The sequence below is a fragment of the Zingiber officinale genome, chromosome 3A (assembly GCF_018446385.1).
Source record: "Zingiber officinale cultivar Zhangliang chromosome 3A, Zo_v1.1, whole genome shotgun sequence".
NCBI lineage: Eukaryota > Viridiplantae > Streptophyta > Magnoliopsida > Zingiberales > Zingiberaceae > Zingiber > Zingiber officinale.
Window position 1 is genome coordinate 82,305,705 of NC_055990.1, and position 9,197 is coordinate 82,314,901.

General features: G+C 40.5%; 1 protein-coding gene across 1 annotated transcript; it reads right to left on the bottom strand.

Moving 5' to 3' along the window:
• Positions 1 to 3,348: 3,348 nt before the first annotated feature.
• Positions 3,349 to 7,534, bottom strand: LOC122052017 (MDIS1-interacting receptor like kinase 2-like). The gene is made up of 2 exons (XM_042613396.1): positions 4,169 to 7,534; positions 3,349 to 3,975 (listed from the first exon to the last, which is right to left on the bottom strand). The coding sequence occupies exons 1-2, from the start codon at positions 7,437 to 7,439 to the stop codon at positions 3,608 to 3,610; spliced, it is 3,639 nt and encodes a 1,212-aa protein (XP_042469330.1). The 5' UTR covers positions 7,440 to 7,534; the 3' UTR covers positions 3,349 to 3,607.
• Between the last annotated feature and the right edge of the window lie 1,663 nt (positions 7,535 to 9,197).

The window sequence follows — 9,197 nt, forward strand, 5'->3', positions numbered from 1 at the left end:
AAAAATGGGTGAGATGCATAGGTAAATTGCCTGGACTTAAGATGCTTATTTCAGTGCATCGACATAAGTCTGGGCGTTAAATACCAAATAGATATTAATCAAATTAAGTCATTCAGTGTAGTCAAACACTAACTAATACTTAGACTTAACTTGACTAACCAAGTGAAAGCTGTTATCCTCTGAATAGTCAGTAAATAACTAACTGGTTAAATAGATTTTGTATATCAGGTTCAAGGGGAGAAACTAATTTTAAAAAAAAAATTCTTAAAAACATTTTTAAACCCAACTTTTACAAAACTTAGCTCGTTTTTTTAATCTTAAAAGTTAGTTTTAAATTGAAAATAGAGTTTACTTAATATTGACAATTTGGTTTAAAAGCTAAAATTTTACAAAGTTAGTTTTTAAAAATCTTTTAAATTAGATTTTTCAAAACCTGAGTTTACTTAGTTGGATTTTTGAGTTTAAATTTACAAACTAAGTTTTCCTTCAAAATACCTTTCATTAAAACTAGAATCATGTCAACCTACAAAATTATTTTTTTGATAAAACTCATGTTTTAAAAAGTTTTGAAAATTTTGTTAACTTTTTAAATTTTATCCTTTAAAAAATATATATTATAAAAAGTTACTAAATTATCTTTTTAACTTAACCATTTTTTTCAACTCTAGCTATTTTGAAAAGCTTGTTAAAAGTTATTCCCTCACAACGATTTTTCTAACTTAACATTTTTTAGCTATTTTTGAAAAGGCTAAGAGATACTTTTAGAGTAAAACATTTAATTAAACTCCCCTGAGTCAATCTGATTTGTGTTTGCATCCTTGTTGCAAAATTTTTGCATTTATGTTTATTTGATCTATGTTTATATTTGATGAATGCCAAATGTGAGGGTTAGGTGGTTAAGTTACCTAAAACAAATTGAAAATGAAAACTAACTTAAAAACCTGTTAATGCTTGTTTTAACTTGCATTTTATACTAACTTAACCAAGTTGACATTCCATCAAAAAGGGGGAGATTGTTGGTGCGGTTAGCACTAACGGTCTAACCCAGGTTTTGATGAATGACAAAATAGATTAAGTTAGTTTTGCTGTTAATTTAACACAGACCGAATGTGCAGGAGAAGTCCAGATAGGTCGACGAGCTGACCGGATGTCTGGCACGAAGCCCAGTCAGGTCAACGGGTCGACCGGATAGCTGGCACGAAGTCCAAACGGGTCGACGGGCTGACCGAGCGTTTGGCACGAACTCTAGCTAGGTCGACAGGCTGACCGAGCGTTTGGCACGAACTCTAGCTAGGTCGACAGGCTGACCGGAGAGCTGGCGCGAAGTCCAGACGGGTCGAAGGGTTGACCGGACGTCTGGCAGGTAAGTCACTAGAGTTGAGTGACTGGGAGGACGCGTTCCCGGGAAGGGAACTTAGGCGTCGATCTGACTTAGAACCATTTCGGAACTCTAAGTCGAGATCATGACTAGATTCCGGTCTCGAAAAGACGGAATCTAAGTCATACTATTTTTCTGTTAAACTATGAATTGTGCTAATAATCTATTTTGCAGGGTATAATTACCTCGGACTAACGTGTTTCTTGCAGGAAGGAGTCTGCTTGAAAACTTAAGTCCGGGCGCCCGGGAGGTACCCAGGCACCCGGAGGTCCAGGCGCCCGAGAGGTACCCGGGCGACCAGAGGCAAAGTTTTATCCCTTTCGTGTCAACGCCACATGGAGACTTCTGGTTGGGTCAGTTACGTCACACCGGGGCGCCCTGAAGGTTCCAGGCGCCCCCGAACCTCCTATATAAGGAGGGTCAAGGCTGAAGCTCCACACACAACTAAGAATTTGCTCTCCTGTGCTCCTGCGACGCTACGAAGCTCTCCGACAACGCGCTTTCCTTTTCAGTTCTTACTTTCTGTCGGTATTTTTTTTAATAATTCCTGTACTCAATTCTTGTAATCATTTTTCGAATTATTAGTGAATTGCCCATCGAAAGCATCCTTGTGTGCGGGCCTTGGAGTAGGAGTCGTTAAAGGCTCCGAACCAAGTAAAAAGAACTTGTGTTTGCCTTGCAATTATTTTCCTTATTCTTTTCCGCTGCTTAACTCGCTTTGAAATTTTTGTTATCGATATTCACCCCCCCCCCCCCCCCTCTATCGATTCTTCACGATCCAACAATAGTATCCTATAGACGATCAAATTATAATGAGAATTACTATTTTGTGATTGTGCATTATATAAATCAAATTACTCTTTTTTCTTAACAATCTTGTTATTTTATTTATAACTATTAGAATGTATAAAAGGTTTCAAATGTACAATTGCTTCAGTGATAGATCAATAATGATGTGAGATAATTTTAAAGCACGCTCACAGAGTTTCCATCAACCAAGTCTTTGCAAACTCCATGGTAAAAACTAACTTAAAATCCTTTGTCAAACATATTAATACATATTAGTCGAAGACAACCACTTGGAGCATGATTGAATTGAGATATATATTAAGGTTAAGTTTAACAAATGAGTTTAAACTTTTTTACTATATTGTTAATGGAAGTTATATCTATAGAATTTAGCTAGAGGAATATGTTTTATGGTCAATATGTTAGGTGGAGATAAGTAATAGCTATGAGATTTAGGACTGATGTAGATTACTTAGGAGTGCAATTGACTACTTGGAGAAATGTCGAACTCCCAAGATGAGTTTAGTGTTGCTGAGGTGGACTTCCTAACTAAGTTGATCTTGTGAGTTGTGATAGATCTCTCCCCATCGAAGAGAAAAGGATTTCCTTCCCTATTATCCAAAGCCATATTTATAGGCTTTGGAATAGATGTCACATGCCTTAGTTGATGTCAGCTAAGAAATGGTCTAACATAATGAGAGGGTAGTAAGCATGGTCTTAGTTGAGTTGGAGAAAAGAGAGGTGTGAGAAGTAGATCCATTGAACTGCAACACTTATCAAAGCTAAATAGGAGTTCAGAAATCATTTGAGTACTATATTCTTTAGAAGAATGAAGGAAAGCAACATTTCCTCATTATCAGTGAGGGAGACTTAAGTTGTGGATGAGCATTTGATCTTGGAACCCTTCTTATCTTCCTTGATTAGGTCTTATACTCATTGAAAATCAGTTCATCTCCCTATTCAGACAAGAATGGTGAAGATTTCAACAGTCAATCTTCACAATTCATAAAAATGTAGGTTTTTGAAGCTATGCAGAGCTCAAGTAAACAAAGAAAGAAAGTTTGGGAAATATAGGTAATCTATCTTTTTGATGAATTCTATGGAGGTCCGTCTAAGAAACCTTCTCATCTTTGTGTACTTATAGTCATTCATCATTATACTCAATGGCATGCTCATCAAAAGCAGCAAAATATAATTAATTCCTTAACAACTTCAGTTCTTATTATTTACAAATATCACAATATGTAATACAACCAAAACAATTCAATTACTAGGATTTTACTATTCCTTTCACTAACAATATATTAAGTAACATGAAATTCTGACAGTCTTTGGATCTTTCTTCCGGAACAAATTTGGTTTCCTATAATATGTTGTAACTCAAAGATGAGATTGTTTATACGTGCAACTCCTAGCAGAATGGAAATTCCTATTTTCTTCTCATTTTTGATAGTTAGTTAACTTACTGATAGTGATTGTTCTGAATGGTTCACTGAGATATGCCTGAGTTCGAGCTGATATCTCCTGAGCCACAGATCGCATGGAAGGTCGAGACTCAGGATCAGTTCGGACACATGCAAATGCCACCTTCACCAGGAAGACCACCTCCTCAGCTAACTGCCCTGTAGGGGAAGGCAAGCATTGATCAAGTACATCTTTCAAGAACAAATCACCCTCTGGCAATGATGAAAGGGAAGCCAACGAAGAGATGAGGTCTCCTGGATGTTTTCCCATCATGACTTCAAGTGCTACCACTCCAAAGCTATACACATCGCATTTCTCAGTGATTCTCATTGTGTATGCCAATTCTGAAAAGTAGCAGCAACAAACTGTCATACTAACAAAATAGAAATTATGAATTATGAACGAAGTTTATGTAGAACTGATTTATCCGTTCAAAATCAAACTAAACTTTTAAATTTGATTGATTCTATGAATTAATTTGGTTTAATCGATCTTTTACTTTTCCTCACCACTAAGTTTACCGTAGAAGTGTTATACCTGGGGCCATGTAGCCGTAAGATCCAGCAACGCCGGTCCAATTGGAAGAATCAGGATACAGCAATTTGGCAGTCCCGAAGTCAGCTATTCGAGGCTCGAAATCAAACTCCAACAAGATGTTGTTCACTGAGATATCCCTGTGCGCGATCGGCGGCGACCGGTCATGGTGCAAGTAGGCCAAAGCATGAGCTACCCCTTGCAAAACCTTCACCCTCTTCACCCAATCGAACTGGCTATTCCTTTCCTCCCCATACAGCACTTTCCCCAGGCTGCCTCTTTCCAAGTACTCGTACACCAAGTACATGCATCCGCTCCTCATGCAGAAACCATACAGCTTCACTATGTTCCTGTGCCTCACCTCTGTCAGAGCGCTGATCTCATTCTCGAAGCTCTTACGGTTGATCTCCGGCACATCTCCGAAGCCAGCAACATGCATTCTCTTCACGGCCACCACTTCTCCGGTCGACAGCTTGGCTCTGAAGACACTCCCGAAGCCGCCTTTCCCGATGCAGAACACCTCGTTGAAGTTGTCCGTGGCATTCACTATGTCGAGGAAGGTGAACTTCGCTTCCTTTTCCCATATCAAAGATTCGGATTTCGCCCAATGGCCAGAGCTCACTGTCTCACTCTTCTCTTCCTCCTTTCTAAAAGCCAGCAAGACCAGCAGAAGAGCGATGGTCAAGATCGGAACTCCTAGCACCGGCACAATAATGGCAATTAGGAGCCTCTTTTTGTGGCCCTTGTGAGAACTGCCACTAGAAGAGTTACTACAAGAAAGTAAACCCGCCACATCGCCGCAAAGCCCTGCGTTGCCGGCATATGCCCCAGAGGTGGCGTTCATGAAAGCAGTCCCAGTTGGAACTGGTCCTGTCAGATTGTTGTAAGAGAAGTCAATGGATTCCAAACTGAACATGCCGGACAAAGCTGATGGAATTGAATCAGAGAGATAGTTGTGGGAGACATTGAGCTTTTGCAGCTTTGTGAGTTTGCCAAGATTGGAAGGTATAGCTCCTGACAAAGAGTTGCTGCTCAAATCTAGCAGGATCTGCAAGGAGTTCAAGTTGCCGAGCTCATTTGGTATCTCTCCAGACAGCTGATTCTTGCTTAGATCCAGAAAGAGAAGCCTTTGCAGATTGCCGAGCTCGGGAGGCACTCGACTAGTGAAGTCGTTAGCTGACAGATCGACTTCTTCGAGATGAGATATAGCTCCCAGCTGCTGAGGAATGGAACCTGATAAAAGATTGTTGCTCAGATTGAGCTTATACAATGAATATAAGCTCCCAAGTTGGGGTGGGATATATCCATCAAAATAGTTGGAGGCCAAGCCAAGTTCCTCTAGTTTGGTCATGTTGCCAATTTCCGGCGGGATTTTGCCGGTGATACTATTGCCGGTGACATAGAAGTGACTCAGACTCTTGCACTGCCCCCACTCCGGTGACAGCGTACCGGTCAGGTTATTGTCGCTGAGGTCCAAGAAGACCAACTCAGGATGCACCCCAAATGCTTTTGAAATGTCCCCGCTGAAGTTGTTCACCTCAAACCGGGCTCGAGAAAGCATGCTGCAATTGCGCAAGCAAGCTGGCAGCTCGCCAGAGAAGTTGTTGTTGTTCACCGTGATCACCTCGAGGATGAAACCTCTACATAACTCGCGTGGCAATTCTCCAGACATGAAGTTGTTGGAGAACCTGACTGTGCTAATCAGACCATGCCAACCTAGTTCCTCCGGTATGCTGCCCCTGAGATTGTTGTCGAAGACGGAGATGAATTGGAGGTTAGGAAGGTGTGCGATGCTGCGGGGGAGCTCTCCCTCCAATTGGTTGGTGTTAATATCCAGTATTTCCAATGCCGTCATGTTCCCGAGCTCCGGAGGGATTCCGCCTGAGAGATTGTTGGAGAATAGAGCCAAGGAGGTTAGTTGATGGAGATTGCCAATCGTTGACGGCATAGGACCTGTCAATAAATTAACCGACAGATCCAACTGGATCAAATTAACCAGGTTCCCAATCTCGGGTGGAATTTGACCAGAAATGTTGTTGGTGAAGAGATACAAGTGCGTCAAATTGGTGGCGAATCCAACCTCCGGCGGAATCTGCCCTGTTATGGTGTTGTTCTGAATCTGAAATGATAAGAGATTAGGCCAACTAGAGAAGAAGCTCGGTACAATCTCCCCAGAAAGAAAGTTGCTGGAGATACCAAACTCCCTCATCTCGGATAATTTGGTGAATGACTGTGGCAATCCTCCGGTGAGTTGATTGTACGACAGTTCAATGTAGTTGAGATGAGTACAATTTCCCAGCTCAGGAGGAATTGTAGAATTCAATCCTGCAAACTTCAAGTCGAGGCGTTCGAGGAATGAAAGCTGACCTAGAGAAGAAGGAATTCGGCCGCCCAACGAGTTATTGTATAACTCAAGAATTCGAAGACCCGAGATGGTTCCAAGGACGGGTGGTATCTCTCCGGTGAACTTGTTTGCCCCAAGACGAAGGTCTTGGAGCCATCTCAGCTTCGCCAGGGAATCAGGAACAGGACCAAGAAAGGAATTGATTGTGAGATTGAGGAACTGAAGGTTCTCCAAGTTTGTGAACAAAGATTCGGGTATTGAACCTGTGAAATTGTTCTGCGACAGGTCAAGGTAGACTAATTGGGTGCAATTCAGAATGAAGGAGGGAAATTGCTGGTCGAGGCTATTAAGGCTCAGCGAGAGGTACGTCAGAGCAGGCATGGGAGAGAACTCGGAGTAGTCCGGCGTCTCCAAGTAATTGGATTGAAGGTCAAAGTGATGCAACTTACGCAGATGGCTCAGCTGGTACGGGATCTGACCGCCAATGTTGTTGTTGTAGAGACGGAGGTCGAGGAGATGCTGCAGCTGCCCGATCTCCGGCGGAATGGAATCATTGAAGAAGTTGCTGCTGAGGTCCAAAGAGGTGATATTGGAGAGAGCGGTGATTTCGGCCGGAATGCGTCCGACAAGGAGGTTGTTACTGAGGTCGAGGCGGTTGAGGTGGGACAGTGAAGGGAAGTCGAAGTGGTCGAGGGTGCCATTGAGGCTGGCGCCCGGCAGGCTCAGCTCAACCACTCGATCGCCTTCGCGGCCGCAGCGGATACCATGCCACCGGCAGGGGGTGCTGGAGTTGAGGGACCAGGAGGAGAGGGAGTCGGGCTGAGACAAGCTGGATTTCCAGTCGAGTAGGGCCTGCGCTTCCGTCGCTGCTGTTGTTGCTGTGGGAGGATAGAAGAAGTTGAGGAGGAGGAGAAGGATCAACGTCGTCATGCTCGGAGGAGAGGAGGAAGGAAGGAAGGAAGGAAGTTTGGCTTCGATCACACACAGCTGGCTCCACTGAAGGAGCCACTGCCTCCGCTGTTGAATTTAATGTGCTTTGGATATCGTTGGCTTTGATCGAGAGTAAAGAAAGATTTTTGTAAAAAAAAAAAAATAATAATAATAATAATAAACAAATAAATAATAATATAATAAAGAAAACTTCAAGTTTAACTTCATGGTTTCAGATAGGGCGGTAAATAAGCTGGGCTCCAACAATTCGACTCAATTTATACTCGAGCACACAGTAGGAAATATTTTTAAATAATAATAATAATAAAAAGAGTACTAATCAAATTTGACTATAATGGCATCCCTTTCCTTGGCGCTTACTGTATCATTAATCAACGTTGCCTTTGAGGTTTGGACAGTGCCTCAAAGAAAGACCAATCTGAAGTCAAATTTGGTGGCTGCATAATTAAGTTAGATTCTTTGTTGACCGAGATTCAATTGTACCCGGGACTCTCCGGCTAATGACAACGTTATAAGATATCTCGTAAGATAAAAAATAGAAAAGATATCTCGTAAGAATAGAAAATTTCATGAAAAAATAAAAAATAAAAAATAAAAAATAAAAAAGACATTCAAAATTATATAAACTTCAATGGTTTTTTTTAAAAAACAATTAAAAGATATCTCGTAAGATATTTTATTCCCAAAATATATTTTATCCCATATTATTTTTTTAAATATATATCATCAAAATATACTAATTAGTGTAAGGATTGATGTTCATTTATAATGAAGTATTAAATTTGAGTAGATATTTAAAGTAACGATGACAATTTTTTTCTGAATCTAATGGAGGAGAGTATGGAGGAACTATTGATATCTGATATCCGACTATATTCTTTTCTCAAAATCTATTAACTATTTTTGTTGATATTATGAGTATATTATATAGATGTTTAATATATTTTTTAAATTTTATATGATAGTAATTCTAATATATTTTTTTGAATGATGATAGTTGAATGGAAAGAAAAAAAATTATTAATATAAAAGATATATGATCCTTTAATAGGTATGTGGATAAGGATAGATATCTGATACTTGATGGGTATTGGGATGAATGATATGGAATCTGACCCGAACCAACCTATTGTCATCCCTAATTCAAAGGAATACAAGTATGTGTACCGTCATAAATACCATATACTCTCATGTATAGCATCCTTGTAGCTAATGAGTTACTACTATCAACCAACCTGACTAAATACAATGAACCAAACATATGTTAATCCCTATGCAAGCTAAGTGTCATATTTGTGCAGAGGTAATCCTCCAGAAAGTTATCTATTATATTTGAGAGGTGTCATAAGATAATCATCTTATAATTTATACTATTTATTGGATAAATAAATATTCATTATTTGAGTGCACATTCTATATGTGTTTGATTGAATCTTAAACTTGGTCCCCTCGGGGCAGTGCGAAGGTTGAGACATGGGGTGTTGCCACATGAGATCTTGGGGTTGAAACTTGGCGCGTCCGAGAATGCCTTCCCACATACCTTGGCTACCTACACTAATGGCTAGTAACCACCCGTGATTTATCTCCTCTGTGTTGGCCCAGGGATGGGTTGGCGGAGGCTCTGGGGTGAGCGAATCACCTTTTACCTCATGATTGGATCTTAAATTCACTTACTGAATGTCTGTAATATGATTCATAACATGAGAGAACTTGTGATTGGATCACGACTAATAAGTA